At 41.8% G+C, this 16,336-nt stretch overlaps 1 protein-coding gene across 1 annotated transcript in view; it reads right to left on the bottom strand.

Annotated features, from left to right (window-relative positions):
- Positions 1–16,336, bottom strand: part of FCHSD1 (FCH and double SH3 domains 1) — a 231,530-nt gene that overhangs the window by 64,446 nt on the left and 150,748 nt on the right. The window contains exons 9-11 of the mRNA XM_075344397.1: positions 15,798–15,920; positions 9,202–9,297; positions 3,163–3,282 (exon numbers count right to left, since the gene is read on the bottom strand). Of these exons, the coding sequence (XP_075200512.1) occupies positions 3,163–3,282; positions 9,202–9,297; positions 15,798–15,920 (339 nt within the window). The remainder of the gene's footprint in view (positions 1–3,162; positions 3,283–9,201; positions 9,298–15,797; positions 15,921–16,336) is intronic.

The following is a 16,336-nucleotide window of genomic DNA, read 5'->3' as shown; positions in this document are numbered from 1 at the left end:
CAAACCAAAAGTTTGGACACACCTCCTCATTCAAAGAGTTTTCTTTATTTTCATGACTAAAAATTGTAGATTCCAATTGAAGGCATCAATACTATGAATTATCACATGTGGACTGAAATACTTAAAGTGTGAAACAACTGAAAATATGTCTTATATTCTAGGTTCTTCAAAGTAGCCACCTTTTGCTTTGATTACCGCTTTGCACACTCTTGGCATTCTCTTGAGCTTCAAGAGGTAGTCACCGGAAATGGTTTTCCAACAGTCTTGAAGGAGTTCCCAGAGATGCTTAGCACTTGCTGGCCTTTTTTCCTTCATTCTGCGGTCCAGTTCACTCCAAACCATCTTGATTGGGTTCAGGTCTGGTGACTGTGGAGACCAGGTCATCTGCGTAGCACCCCATAACTCTCCTTCTTAGTCAAATAGCCCTTACACAGCCTGGAGGTGTGTTTGGGGTCATTGTCCTGTTGAAAAATAAATGATGGTCCAACTAAACGCAAACCGTATGGAATAGCATGCCGCTGCAAGATGCTGTGGTAGCCATGCTGGTTCTGTATGCTTTCAATTTTGAATAAATCCCCAACAGTGTCACCAGCAAAGCACCCCCACACCATCACACCTCCTCCTCCATGCTTCACGGTGGGAACTAGGCATGGAGTCCATCCGTTCACCTTTTCTACAAAGACACGGTGGTTGGATCCAAAGATCTCAAATTTGCACTCATCAGACCAAAGCACAGATTTCCACTGGTCTAATGTCCATTCCTTGTGTTCTTTAGCCCAAACAAGTCTCTTCTGCTTGTTGCCTGTCCTTAGCAGTGGTTTCCTAGCAACTATTTTACCATGAAGGCCTGCTGCACAGTCTCCTCTTAACAGTTGTTCTAGAGATGAGAAGGTGTGTCCAAACTTTTGGTCTGTACTAATATATATATATATATATATATATATATATATATATATATATATATATATATATATATATATATATATATATATATACACACACACATTTTTGTGTATTTGTTCATTGTAATTTATATTTTGCATGTAAATCTCCTTTAACATGTACAGCACCATGGTGCTCTACAGATAAATAATGATCTTGCTAGAATTGGAGCACTTCAGAGATGTTAAGTCAGTGTTGTTTTGGAGAAGTATAATACAAAATGGCGGCAGTATGTTGGGATATAAGGAATGTGGGCTACACAGCGGACACTGCAGACATTTGCCCTTCATAAGAATGAAAGTCGCAATCGTAGAAGCAGATCTGCTTCATCCACAAACACTTGTATTCTTAGTGGAGGGTTTGTTTTAAGTTCCTCCTGGATACCAGAATCTCCCATTGAGCTCACATGCTGGGATCGTTTTTTGTGCCTCAACTAAAATATTTATGCGCTCTGCAATATATACATATATTTAGCGGACGTAACAGCAAATTTGGCATCTGTTCAGTCCAACTGAGGCTGCTTTCCTGCGCCCTTGGATATCTGATCTGGAGAAACTTTCTATCCAAGGTCAGAAAACCTCAGACATGGTAATGGGCGGTCAAAAGAAACCGCATGAAATCAATACATGTCCTGAAGCAGCATCAAGAACCTAATCCAACACGGAGAAGAAATTAACAAGAGAAAAGGCAACTTTCCCCGTTAATAGTGATACACGATTTGTATTAGATAATTGCATAAATAGTAATTCCCAAATGCATTTCTATTCTCAGAATCTACCAAAGCTCAGCTTTACTGGGGATTTTAAGGCCCAGTCACACACAACGACTTAACAGCGATCCCGACAACGATTCCACCTGATAAGGATCGCTGGGAGGTCGCTGGTGAGATGTCACACAGTCAGATCTTACCAGCGATGCAGGAACGATACAGGTCGCAGTAGTGACCTGTATAACGATCGCGGCAGTCACTTTGACCCTGTCACACAGCGTCAAACATAGAGATGTGTCCTGCCCAGCAGGACATCGCCTTTGAAGAATATGGTCCGGACTATTCGGCAACTACTAGCGATCTCACAGCTGGTAAGTGTTACACATAACAAGATCGCTAACGGGATCGTTACTGCGTCTGTCACGTCACCTTTTAGTTGACCCAACATCACTGAGGTGGACCCCAGTCTTGCTGAGTAACTGGGCTGTGGATGGAGTTTTACAGCTCATCACAGCCCAGCATCGCTCCTGCTTGCGGCGCTGTGCAGTGAAGGAGAGAGTACGTGAGATGATGGGTTGTGACGAGTGGTGGAACTCTGCCCACAGCCCAGTCACTCAGGAAGACTGAGGCCTGCTTCGGTGATGTCAGGTCAGAAGTGGACGTGACATTACCGGATCTCAGAGGTCATGGAGCCCAGTGGGGGTCACTTCATGGCGATGAGCGGCCCGGAATAGTGCCACTCAGAGGCTGAATTGGCTGAACAAGGTATTTGACAAAAGCCTTCCCTATCAGTTTTACAGCGATGTGGCCACTATTGCAGAGTAGTGAACCACCCATTTAATAACTCCTTCCTGCAATTAGCGGGCTGTCACTTATGGCACCTTTTACGGTATATATTATAGAGTCTCCTCATTTCACAGTGGCCAGCACTCCAGATTTTGTGGCTTGACTCCCACAAAATTTGCCATGTCCGACACTCTTCTTGTTACATCACTGTCCTGCTGAAGGTAAGACCACAGCTGTGAATACCTCTACGGACATGCACATAAGGCTCAAGAGCCATTATAGATCTGTACCCTGGGTCACTCCAGCTCTATTCCCTAGCTGGCAGCTTCTTTGCCTGAAGTCTCATAACATGGCGGCTGTCAGTCAAGCAAGACGAGGTGACCCTGGGTGGGGAATAGAGTGTGAGTGACAGAGGTTCAAATCTACAAGTAGCTCTTCAGCCTCATTTGCATTTCATTTTAAACCCCGATTTATCTTAGGAATGGAATAGCCATGTAAAGGTATTGCTGGACTTGTCTTAATAGTATAAAAATAGATTGGGAGAGATTTCCTTTAAAATGTCCAAAAAAATGTTGTATACAAATTGTGCTGAAGACTAATTTTAAAACATTTATTTTAGAAGCAAAGGAGGCTTGACGTATCCCTTTATTCACCGTGGTACCCCCCTAAACAAGTGCAAAGAGGTCATAACTTGAGGACAAAATGTCACAGTCATTTCTACTAACCCTCTCGCCATGAGTCTTCAATTTATAATCTCTGGCAGATCTGCTCGTCCATCTTCGTGCCTCCTTATCCAAGACATTCATTTCATCTGGTGCTTTTACAAGGGTCACTAACTTTAATATCTGTGAGAGAAAAGAAAAAATCAAATTAAACAAAAGTTCCCAGATAGAATATTTCATAAAGTATTTCAATAATTAAAACTGTCCTTGGTGATCAGAGATTATTTTCATAGAGGGATTAACCTTTATAGATCTAATGGACTTTCACTTTTGTATATTTAGGATCAATTTAAAAGGATATTCCTATCCCCAAGATCCTATCCCAATATTTAGTAGGTGTAATAATAATATTACTAGGGATGATCGAATATCACAAATATTCGGCAATAGTTGGCTTCGCGAATATTCGATGCGCAATGTAAGTCTATGGGAAGCCCGAATAGTTGCTAGTCGGCAACTATTCGGGTTTCCCATAGACTTACATTGCGCATCAAATATTCGCTAATAGTCGAATAGTGGCAACCTATTCGGCGAATATGGGCGTTGCCGAATATTTGAGGTATTCGATCAACCCTAAATATTACCAAATACCTTCTATTACAAATGTAGTATAGTTCCCTTGATATAGCCATGTTTCTTACCTCATGTGCAGGGCATTGCAGGACCTTAGGTATCCATAGTTATAACCATGAGCAACTAACTGACTAACTAGTTCCACAATTGGATGGGTTTGAAAAAAAATGTCCCTGTGCTAAGATAATCTTATATATGTGCCCCTGCTATGTACTGTGTAATGGCCGTGTCTGACTGTACAGGGACATGGTCTGATCATACCAAATCACCTGGGGTGGGGAGGACTCAAAAGAGAATAAAGACATTACGACATGGGATAATAGCTGATTCTTTTCGTGAGGTAAAATATTTACTGCTTCTTTTTTAAAAATGTTTTACCTCAAATTAAGAATTATTTGTGATCCCATGCTGTAATATCTGTATACTCTTGCTTCTTCCATAGCCCAAGAGCTGTGGTATAATCAGACCATGTCCCTGTACGGTCAGACACGACCATTACACAGCACACAGCAGGGACACATATATAAGAATATCTCAACACAGTAGCATTGTTTTAAAACACATCCAGTTGTGCATCGTATTATTATTCAAGGATCAACTGATTAAAATGAACTTTAAAATTAACTTTGTTCATGGAAAAACCCTATTAAAATACCACCACAATGTATAGTCACAAGGACCATGTAAAGGCAAGTTGCAAGTGTATGACACAGTGGTGGACCACAATGAGAAACGATGTCTCAGAGTTTCTAAATATACCCCTGTATGATGATGTGTCACTAATGATGATGACTCATGGAGATTAAAGAATATTCTTATTGAACATTTTGTAACTTCAACAACTTTTGGGGGATTTTTCCAATCTGTGAAGAGTTCCAAAATAGTTTTCTTTAAGCTATGAACACAATACATAAAACCCAGTCATTGCTATTAGATGCTATTGGGCCCACCGTCAAACATGGTGGTGGCAGTATCATACTGAGGGGAGGCTTTTTTCCAGCAGGGGCAGGGAAGCAGGTCAGGATTCATGGGAAGATGGATGGAGCAAAATACAGGACAATCCTGGAGCAAAACCTGTTAGAGGCTGCAGAAGTCTTGAGGCTGGGGTGTAGGCTCACGTTCCAGCAGGACAATCACCCTGGCTGGTTCAGATCAAAAGCATATTCATGTGTGTGAATAGCCCATTCACTGTCCAGACCTAATCTAATCTCATTGAGAATCTGTGACAAGACATGAAAATTACTGTTCACAGACCCCTCTATTCAATGTCACAGAGCTGGAGATATTTTGCAAAGAAGAATGGGCAAAATCTTTAGCCTCTAAATGTGCAAAGCTGGTAGAGACATCCCCCAAAAGACTTGCAGTAGTATTTGCAGAAAAAGGTGCTCTGACTCGGGGGGGCTGAATATACAAATGTATGTCATAATTTTCAGATTATTTTTTATATATTTATAAACCATACAGTGCTGGCCAAAAATATTGGCACCCCTGCAATGCTGTCAGATAATATGCAGTTTCTTCTTGAGAATGATTGCAATCACAAATTCTTTGGCATTATTATCTTCATTTATTTTGCTTGTAGTGAAAAAACACAAAAGAGAATGAAACAAATCAAATCATTGATCATTTCACACAAAAGTCCAAAAATGGTCCAGACAAAAGTATTGGCACCCTTAGCCTAATACTTGGTTGCAGAACCTTTAGCCAAAATAACTGCGAACAACCGCTTCCGGTAACCATCAATGAGTTTCTTACAATGCTCTGCTGGAATTTTAGACCATTCTTCTTTGGCAAACTGCTCCAGGTCCCTGAGATGTGAAGGGTGCCTTCTCCAAACTGCCATTTTGAGACCTCTCTACAGGTGTTCTATGGGATTCAGGTCTGGACTCACTGCTGGCCACTTTAGTAGTCTCCAGTGCTTTCTCTCAAACCATTTTCTAGTGCTTTTTGAAGTGTGTTTGGGGTCATTGTCCTGCTGGAAGACCCATGACCTCTGAGGGAGACCCAGCTTTCTCACACTGGGCCCTACATTATGTTGCAAAATTTGTTGGTAGTCTTCAGACTTCATAATGCCATGCACACGGTCAAGCAGTCCAGTGCCAGAGGCAGCAAAGCAACCCCAAAACATCAGGGAACCTCCACCATGTTTGACTGTAGGGACCGTGTTCTTTTCTTTGAATGCCTCTTTTTTTTCCTGTAAACTCTATGTTGATGGTTTTTCCCAAAAAGCTCTACTTTTGTCTCATCTGACCAGAGAACATTCTTTCAAAATGTTTTAGGCTTTCAGTTTTGGCAAACTCCAGCCTGGCTTTTTTATGTTTCGGGGTAAGAAGTGGGGTCTTCCTGGGTATCCTACCATACAGTCCCTTTTCATTCAGATGCTGACGGATATTACGGGTTGACACTGTTGTACCCTCGGACTGCAGGGCAGCTTGAACTTGTTTGGATGTTAGTCGAGGTTCTTTATCCACCATCCGCACAATCTTGCGTTGAAATCTCTCGTCAATGTTTCTTTTCCTTCCACATCTAGGGAGGTTAGCCACAGTGCCATGGGCTTTAAACTTCTTGATGACACTGCGCACCATAGACACAAGAACTTTCAGGTCTTTGGAGATGGACTTGCAGCCTTGAGATTGCTCATGCTTCCTCACAATTTGGATTCTCAAGTCCTTAGATAGTTCTTTGGTCTTCTTTCTTTTCTCCATGCTCAATGTGGTACACATAAGGACAAAGGACAGAGGTTGAGTCCACTTTAATCCATGTCAACTGGCTGCAAGTGTGATTTAGTTATTGCCAACACCTGTTAGGTGCCACAGGTAAGTTACAGGTGCTGTTAATTACACAAATTAGAGAAGCATCACATGATTTTTCAAACAGTGCCAATACTTTTGTCCACCCCCTTTTTATGTTTGGTGTGGAATTATATCCAATTTGGCTTTATGACAATTTTTTTTTTTTCATTGAAGACAAATTAAATGAAGATAATAATACCACAGAATTTGTGATTGCAATCATTTTCAGGAATAAACTGAGTATTTTCTGACAGAATTGCAGGGGTGCCAATACTTTTGGCCAGCACTGTATATCCCTTCCTTTACACTTCACAAATACTTGCTACTTTGTGTTGGTAAATCACCTAAAATCCAAATACATTACACTGACGAGAAAAAGGGTAAGAATGTTTTGAACATTTGACTTTCAGGCACCCTATCTAACTATCTACTATAGCTATAAGTGTGAGACGACCTTCATTTTACAATCAATCATCTTGGTTATCTCATACAGAAGTTTGAATTGCAACTTTTGTGCAGATTCTTTTCATGACACTACATTGTTACTGTTTTGCTCCTGGTGGTAAAATGTTTTTCTTTCTGTATACTACAATTTACAACAGATTCTCACATTCCCTAATAGCTCAGTGTTTTATTAGGCTGAATCCCAAATGAAAGGTCACAAGTTCGTATTGAGGCGCAGCCATGAAGATTTCCCAAGAAAAAGTGATACAGTATCATTCAACCTGTCAATAGCGGCCTCTTGGCCAAGAAAAATGACAAACTGCATCATGTGAGGCCATGACAATTGAAAAAAATGCGAAATGAAGTCTGTCTATCCATTCAAAAGCCAAGAGGTGGACGTCCAGGCAAAATATCGGAGTCAATATGTCGGCTCATCACAAGGTCTATCACTTCTGGCGCAACAAAAATGGCAGTGGAGGCGGCTCGTATACTTCAAAACAATGAGATTACAGACGTCCATGTAAGTACTGTGCGATGCACGTTACATAAGTTGTAGTGGGCCGAAATAAAGGTGAAGAAGCCAATATCGTCATAATAACCACTGGCTTGAGTTTGGAAAAAGTAAGAAAAGTGGACAGCAGAAGATTAGAAATGGGTGATTTGGAGCAATGAGGTGAAAGTCAATAGACTAGGCTCTGATGGGGGCAAATGGGTCTGGAAGAAACAAGGGAAGAGGAGGCTAATGGATAAAAGAATTGGAGGAACTGTCAAGTTCAGTGGAGGAAGCCTAATGATATGGGGTTGTTTCACAGCCAAAAGGCATTGGATACTTGACCAAGAATGATGGTGGTCTCAATGCTGAGCTACTTACGAATATCCTACAAGACGCGTTATTTCATACACTTGAGTACTATGAGTATGAAAAGGACGACATAGTGTTCAGCAGGACAACAAACCAAAGCATATGGCGAGATAAGCGAAGAAATGGTTCATTGACAATGAAAAAGAGGTCTCCACAGTCTCCAGACCTCAACCCAAGTGAACACTTGTAGATAAAGTTAATGAAAAAGCTGTATATATGCCCCAGTGAGGCGACCAGTAGGCACCAACACTGGGAACGTGTAGAAGAGACGTGGGAACAGATTTCAGTTGAGACGTGCTTGATTCTGATCGAGAACATGAGTAGAAGGATTCAGGCAGTGTGAAAAGCCAAAGGTGGATTTACAAAATACTAACAAAATAATACAAATTAAAATTTAGATTTTTTTTTTAGTAGCAAAACAGTAACAATGCAGTGACCTGACAAGAATCTGTATAACTAATCATATTAATGTATGAGATAGTCAAGATGATTGTCTAGAAAATGAAGGTTGTCTCACACTCAAAGCTATAATGGATGGTGAGATATGGTGCCTGAAAGTCAAAAGTTCAAAACATTGTTACCCTTTTGCTCCTCAGTATGTGGTTGTAACATGGCACTATGTACAACCCCTGAAAAACCAATCCATAGCATTATCCCTCCTCCACCATACATTGCAGTAGGCACAATGCAGTAAGAAAGGTACTGTTCTCTTGGCATTCACCAAACACAGACTGTCTGACAGAGAAGCCAGATTTATCAATCTAGTCCAGTAGTGGTATTACACCACTTCATCCAAAGCCGGGCATTGTGCTTGATGATGTAAGGCTTGCAATCAGCTGCTTGACTATGTACTGTACACCCCTGCCAAGAATCTTCCACAGCACAGTGTTTGTGCGGATGTTACTGCCAGAGGAAGTGTGGACTCAAAGAGTCAGCAGAGCGTTTGAGACTTTTATGCTCCTCAGCGACCCTGCTCTCTAACTTTACACAGTCTCCACTTTGTGGCTGAGTTGATGTGGCTGCTAAACTCTTCCAATTTTCAATAATGAAAATAGGAGAAAAAAAATAGGTCATTGCAACATGTCACCTGTCAGTGAGAGGGGGCTGGGAAAAGGTGGAGAAGTAGAAGAGCTGTAAGTGCAGCGCCAGCCCACTGCACTTGTGGTTCATCACATACAATTTGAACTATGGATTTCTCTACAAGAGCAAAATAGATTTTTACAAGAAAGGTAAGAATTTACTCAGCGTTAAAGCTCCTTTACACACGTCATTAGTTTGGTATTTAAAATCCTGACAGATTCCATTTAATTCAAGTTTAACCTTTCACAATCCAACCGGGAAAAGTTCTCATTACTCAATTCAATCTCGTACCTTGTCCGCTCCTGCCGGCTGGAATTGCTGAATCGGCGTTGGCGAAAAAACATTGGTGTCTTTCAAAAATAGCTGTAGGTTCTGCTGCCGGGAAACCTGGAGGGCGTAGAGAAGATTGAAACATAAACAGGCAGGTTTGTAAAAGATTGGTATGCTTTTTACAGATTTTACCTATCTATAAGAAATACTGTTACATACTATTAGCTAACAGTATGCTATGTGCAGTAGCATAGGTACAATTGGACACACCTGGTCAAAATTACTTATCAGTCCTACCTAACAATGGGGCTTTAAGCACCTTCGTTATGTGGTGCCCCCATTCCACGGCGGCTCACCCTCTCTGGGACCAGACATATGGGCTCCCATAGGCAATATGGACAACTGGGAAGCGATTCAGCTCCCAGCTGCCTGATCTGATCCCCTGATCAATCCCAAATGACAAAGTGGGGGAAAACCGTAGGGTTAAGGATTACTATTACCAGGCATAACCTATTCATCAAGACTGGGGGATTTGGGATATCTAACCACCGAATCCACTGTAGCCCTCGAGGACTACCAACAAATAGTAGGGTGTCCTTTACATATCAGCGGCAATCTTATTATTGATCATTTATATGCCAACTATGTTGGGTCATCTATATCTGTTTTGGTTCCTATTCCATTAATGTCAGAGAGTGACCTGTTTATGATATATCTCTACATACTGGATTGTATCTGGTCAATTGATCATTGATATAGGGAGTGATATTGATGGGATCAATCTAAATTGAGCTTCCACAATATTCTATCAATAGGTGTATGCTAATGTTGATTAACCTTAACATTGACCGTAGTGGGTTATTCTTATGTGTTGGGAACCTCCTACATATATCAGAAGACCCGTGTCTATGATCTTTTGATTTTGTAGATTATTACTACAAACAGTGGACATAAATATATACTGTTATTCTCCCAGTTCTATATTTAATGTACGTGTGTCTGGCATTTATGTGCTGAATCTATTGCACCTTGCACCTTTTGGAAACTGGTGGTGGAATATCTTGAGGTAGATAGGAGCAGAGAGGGTGAGCCAGCATGGAATGGGGGCACCACATAACTAAGGTGCTTAAAGCCCCATTGTTAGGTAGATAAGCAAGGATGGTTGACCTTAGGGAGATCAACATCCACCACTGCGGAGACACCATCACGTGTTTCTCAACGCAGTGATTCTAGAGCATTGCCCTCTGGGAATATTCAAAACAAGAAAGCCTGCGGAGACACCATCACAGGTTTCTCAACGCTGGCAGGTAACTAGCCAGGTCTTTCACCGGGAAGGAACAACCATGGGAAGGGCAGTCTCCAGTCAAGGAGACCACCTATTCCAAACATGGTATCCATCCACAGACCGCTGTTTCGGGGTATTTGCCCCTCATCAGTGTGGAGTAGGAAACTGGCTAGTGGGTAGGACTGAGTGGAGGGAAAGACAGCACCCCTAGTGTCCATTTGAATTATCCTGTCATTATACTCCCCTCAGGCCCCTCTATATTCCTCCTTATACCTCTCTACCAAGTGTGTATTTTCACACTACACGCACATTGTGTGTTTCTTTGTTTGAATGTCATTAGTTGGTCTTTCAAAATTATAACTAATAAAATTGTTTTTATGGGCATTGTTACACATTTTGTTTTTTCAAAACAACTTGTACATTTTAAAATTATAAAAAATAAAAAAAAAATGAGCCAACGCAAATGTTTGGTCACCCTGCATGGTTAGTACCTAGTAACCCCCCCTTTGGCAAGTATCACATCTTGTAAATGCTTTTTGTAGCAGCCACAAATCTTTTAATTCTTGTTTGAGGGATTTTCAGCCATTCTTCCTTGGTAAAGTCTTCCAGTTCTGTGAGATTCCTGGCTCGTCTTGCATGCACTGCTCTTCCTTGCAGACGTCTTCCAGTTCTGGGAGATTCCTGTCTCGTCTTCCAGTTCTCGGAAATTCCTGCATTGTCTTTCAGTTCTCTGAGATTCCTGTCTCGTGTTACAGTTCTCTGAGATTCCTGGCTCGTCTTCCAGTTCTCTGAGATTCCTGGCTCGTCTTCCAGTTCTCTGAGATTCCCGGATTGTCTTCCAGTTCTCTGAGATTCCTGGCTCGTCTTCCAGTTTTCTGAGATTCCCGGATTGTCTTCCAGTTCTCTGAGAGTCCTGACTCATCTTGCATGCATTGCTTTTTTGAGGTCTAACCACAGATTGTCAATGATGTTCAGATCAGGGGACTGTAAGGGCCATTGTAAAACCTCCAGCTTTCACCTTTTGAGGTCGTCTTTTGTGGATTTTGACGTGTGTTTAGGATCATTATCCATTTGTAGAAGCCATTCTCTTTTCAACTTCAGCTTTTTCACAGATGATGTTATGAACAGTGGATAAGGAAAAAATAAAGAGGCAAAACAGAGGATGCACAGGACAAAAACAATGCGATGGATGTAGAAACAGTAACGGGTGAACAAGTGCAGACTGTAGTTACCGTCACAATTTTTAGTGTGTTGTTTTTTTTTTAGCGTTTGTAAAATTTGGTGAGTTCTTGATGTTGGCAGATTTAGGATTTATTGCAGTACTTTTTGTATTGCATTATTTTTAGGTGTTTTTGTCACTGTTTTTTGAGCTGATTTTTTTTTACTCTGTCTTGGATACTTCCTGTTATTTACCTTTCGTAAAACCTTACTAATAAAGCCACGTACGGATGACAAGTGACTTAATGCATTTACGCTGTGGAGACAAACAAAAAAAACGCACGTGCTGATTCTCATCATCTCACTGAAATCTAAGGGGAGTATTATTATTATTATTATTATTATTTATTATTATAGCGCCATTTATTCCATGGCGCTTTACAAGTGAAAGAGGGTATACGTACAACAATCATTAACAGTACAAGACAGACTGGTATAGGAGGAGAGAGGACCCTGCCCGCGAGGGCTCACAGTCTACAGGGAATGGGTGATGGTACAATAGGTGAGGACAGAGCTGGTTGCGCAGTGGTCTACTGGGCTGAGGGCTATTGTAGGTTGTAGGCTTGTTGGAAGAGGTGGGTCTTGAGGTTCCTCTTGAAGCTTTCCACGGTAGGGGAGAGTCTGATGTGCTGAGGTAGAGCGTTCCAGAGTATGGGGGATGCACGGGAGAAATCTTGTACACGATTGTGGGAAGAGGAAATAAGAGAGGAGCAGAGAAGGAGATCTTGTGAGGATCTAAGGTTGCGTGCAGGTAGGTACTGGGAGACTAGGTCACAGATGTAGGGAGGAGACAGGTTGTGCATGGCTTTGTATGTCATGGTTAATGTTTTGAACTGGAGTCGTTGGGCGATGGGAAGCCAGTGAAGGGATTGGCAGAGTGGCGAGGCTGGGGAGTAGCGAGGGGAGAGGTGGATTAAGCGGGCTGCAGAGTTTAGGATAGATTGGAGGGGTGCAAGAGTGTTGGAAGGGAGGCCAGAGAGCAGGAGGTTGCAGTAGTCGAGGCGGGAGATGATGAGGGCATGCACTAATGTTTTTGAAGATTCTTGGTTAAGAAAAGCACGGATCCGGGAGATATTTTTGAGTTGTAATCGGCATGAGTTGAAGAGGGCTTGGATGTGTGGCTTGAAGGATAGAGCAGAGTCGAGGGTTACTCCAAGGCAACGAGCTTGTGAGACTGGGGTGAGTGAGCAACCATCAAGTTTGATGGAAAGGCTTGTTGGAGGAGGTGAGTGAGGAGGAGGAAAGACAATAAACTCTGTTTTGTCCATGTTAAGTTTTAGGAATCGTGCAGAGAAGAAGGATGAAATAGCAGACAAACATTGTGGTATTTTGGTTAGTAGAGAGGTAATGTCAGGTCCAGAGAGGTAGATCTGTGTGTCATCGGCATAGAGATGATACTGGAAGCCGTGGGACTCTATGAGCTGTCCCAAGCCGAAGGTATAGATGGAGAACAGCAGGGGTCCAAGAACTGAGCCTTGAGGGACACCGACAGATAGGGGGCGAGCTGAGGAAGTGGTGTGAGAATGGGAGACGCTGAAAGTTCGGTCGGTTAGGTATGAGGAGATCCAAGATAGGGCCAAGTCTGTGATGCCCAGAGATGAGAGAATCTGTAGTAGGAGGGAATGGTCTACTGTGTCGAAGGCAGAGGACAGGTCCAGGAGGAGGAGGATAGAGTAGTGTCGCTTGGCTTTGGCGGAGTATCCACAAAAAAAAAAAATGCATGTTTACCTACAAGAAAAACTTAAATGCCTAGGGGTGTAGAAAAGCAACAAAAAAACAAAAACAAAAAGGTGTATCACACGGATGTCCCACTATCAAAATTGTCAACTGGTGTTGACAGATCATTGCTGGTGGCTCTGGCGTCAAATGGGAATCATGACCCTAGAATATTACTTATCTTTGGAAAACCATGTCATGATCAAAGAATATAGAGCCTAATGGCAAACTGAGCTCTGCTGCACTGTCAAACTGAAATCTGATATATATATATATATATATATATATATATATATATATATATATATATATATATATATATATATATATATATATATATATATATATACAGTGCCTACAAGTAGTATTCAACCCCCTGCAGATTTAGCAGGTTTACACATTCGGAATTAACTTGGCATTGTGACATTTGGACTGTAGATCAGCCTGGAAGTGTGAAATGCACTGCAGCAAAAAAGAATATTTCTTTCTTTCTTTTTTTTTTTAAATTGAGAAAAGTTTATTCAGAGGGTCATTTATTATTCAACCCCTCAAACCACAAGAATTCTGTTTGGTTCCCCTAAAGTATTAAGAAGTATTTCAGGCACAAAGAACAATGAGCTTCACATGTTTGGATTAATTATCTCTTTTTCCAGCCTTTTCTGACTATTTAAGACCCTCCCCAAACTTGTGAACAGCACTCATACTTGGTCAACATGGGAAAGACAAAGGAGCATTCCAAGGCCATCAGAGACAAGATCGTGGAGGGTCAACAAGGCTGGCAAGGGGTACAAAACCCTTTCCAAGGAGTTGGGCCTACCTGTCTCCACTGTTGGGAGCATCATCCGGAAGTGGAAGGCTTATGGAACTACTGTTAGCCTTCCACGGCCTGGACAGCCTTTGAAAGTTTCCACCCGTGCCAAGGCCAGGCTTGACCGAAGAGTCAAGGCTAAGCCAAGGACAACAAGGAAGGAGCTCCGGGAAGATCTCATGGCAGTGGGGACATTGGTTTCAGTCAATACCATAAGTAACGTACTCCACCGCAATGGTCTCCGTTCCAGACGAGCCCGTAAGGTACCTTTACTTTCAAAGCGTCATGTCAAGGCTCGTCTACAGTTTGCTCATGATCACTTGGAGGACTCAGACAGACTGGTTCAAGGTTCTCTGGTCTGATGAGACCAAGATCGAGATCTTTGGTGCCTACCACACACGTGACGTTTGGAGACTGGATGCGACCCCAAGAATACCATCCCTACAGTCAAGCTGGTGGTGGCAGCATCATGCTGTGGGGCTGTTTCTCAGCCAAGGGGCCTGGCCATCTGGTCCGCATCCATGGGAAGATGGATAGCACGGCCTACCTGGAGATTTTGGCCAAGAACCTGCGCTCCTCCATCAAAGATCTTAAGATGGGTCGTCATTTCATCTTCCAACAAGACAACGACCCAAAGCACACAGCCAAGAAAACCAAGGCCTGGTTCAAGAGGGAAAAAAATCAAGGTGTTGCAGTGGCCTAGTCAGTCTCCTGACCTTAACCCAATTGAAAACTTGTGGAAGGAGCTCAAGATTAAAGTCCACATGAGACACCCAAAGAACCTAGATAACTTGGAGAAGATCTGCATGGAGGAGTGGGCCAAGATAACTCCAGAGACCTGTGCCGGCCTGATCAGGTCTTATAAAAAACGATTGTTAGCTGTAATTGCAAACAAGGGTTATTCCACAAAATATTAAACCTAGGGGTTGAATAATAATTGACCCACACTTTTATGTTGAAAAATTATTAAAATTTAACTGAGCAACATAACTTGTTGGTTTGTAAGATTTATGCATCTGTTAATAAATCCTGCTCTTGTTTGAAGTTTGCAGGCTCTAACTTATTTGCATCTTATCAAACCTGCTAAATCTGCAGGGGGTTGAATACTACTTGTAGGCACTGTATACATACATATATATATATATATATATATATATATATATATATATATATGGATTGTTTTACATGTAAAGAAATCTGCAGGTATTTGCTTTGTAATCTCAAAGCAGCATGATTTAGGGTCAGAGAGCCTAATTCCAGCGATGTGTTATTTAGTTTCACGGCTTTCTCTGCTGCTTCCTGTGTGCACTGTGCAATCAGCCAGCTGCCAATCAGTGGTGAGGGCGGAGCTACATAGATCAGCCTGACTGTCTTGCATGTGACACCTAGTCCAGCAGTGATAATCTTCTGCTGATAAAATATTTATTGCATTAAAACTACGAAACACAACCTAGCTGGAATCAGGCTCTCTTGCACTATGTTTTGCTGCTCTGAGATTTCATAGCAAAAACCTGCTGATAGATTCTTTTTAATTCATTTCATTATTTTACGATTTCTCGTCCATGGGAACAACAGAGAGAAAACAGTTACCTGAAGAGATGCCTCCAGAGTGTCACGAAATCGCTCTTGCGTGGACCGGCATGTGCTGAGCTCAGTTTTATTGATCAGTGAAAGATAATCTCGTAAGCGTTCGTAGAGATCCCCATCCAGTACCTGCAGACATGTACAATTTCATAAACATCAAAAAAGTCTGCTTATTGCATTCATATAAACACATAGTAGAAGTGATAAGGCTGCTGGGTATAAATGATGGGGTGTACATTTATGAAGCAGAATAAATTCATGCTGCAGTACCACAAAGTGAACACTGTGTGGCGCCAGTATACTTCTTATCGGTTGTGCAGTCTGAAAGTGAGAAGGAACTTCACATTTCACCATTACCCAACCAACCACATGAACAAACAAGGCCTGCGCCAAGGAAAATAGTTTAGTATCAGAACTTCTTGATCATTTGTAACTAAGCAAGTAAAGATAACATGGGAGATTGCAATCTGATTGATGTATAAACCTTACTGGCCGCATCAGCAACGTTTACATAGGATAGATCAAGTGTGAATATAAGTAACGCT

This window comes from Anomaloglossus baeobatrachus, chromosome 4 (assembly GCF_048569485.1).
Source record: "Anomaloglossus baeobatrachus isolate aAnoBae1 chromosome 4, aAnoBae1.hap1, whole genome shotgun sequence".
In the NCBI taxonomy this organism is placed as follows: Eukaryota; Metazoa; Chordata; class Amphibia; order Anura; family Aromobatidae; genus Anomaloglossus; species Anomaloglossus baeobatrachus.
This window is presented reverse-complemented; position numbering and strand designations above follow the sequence as displayed.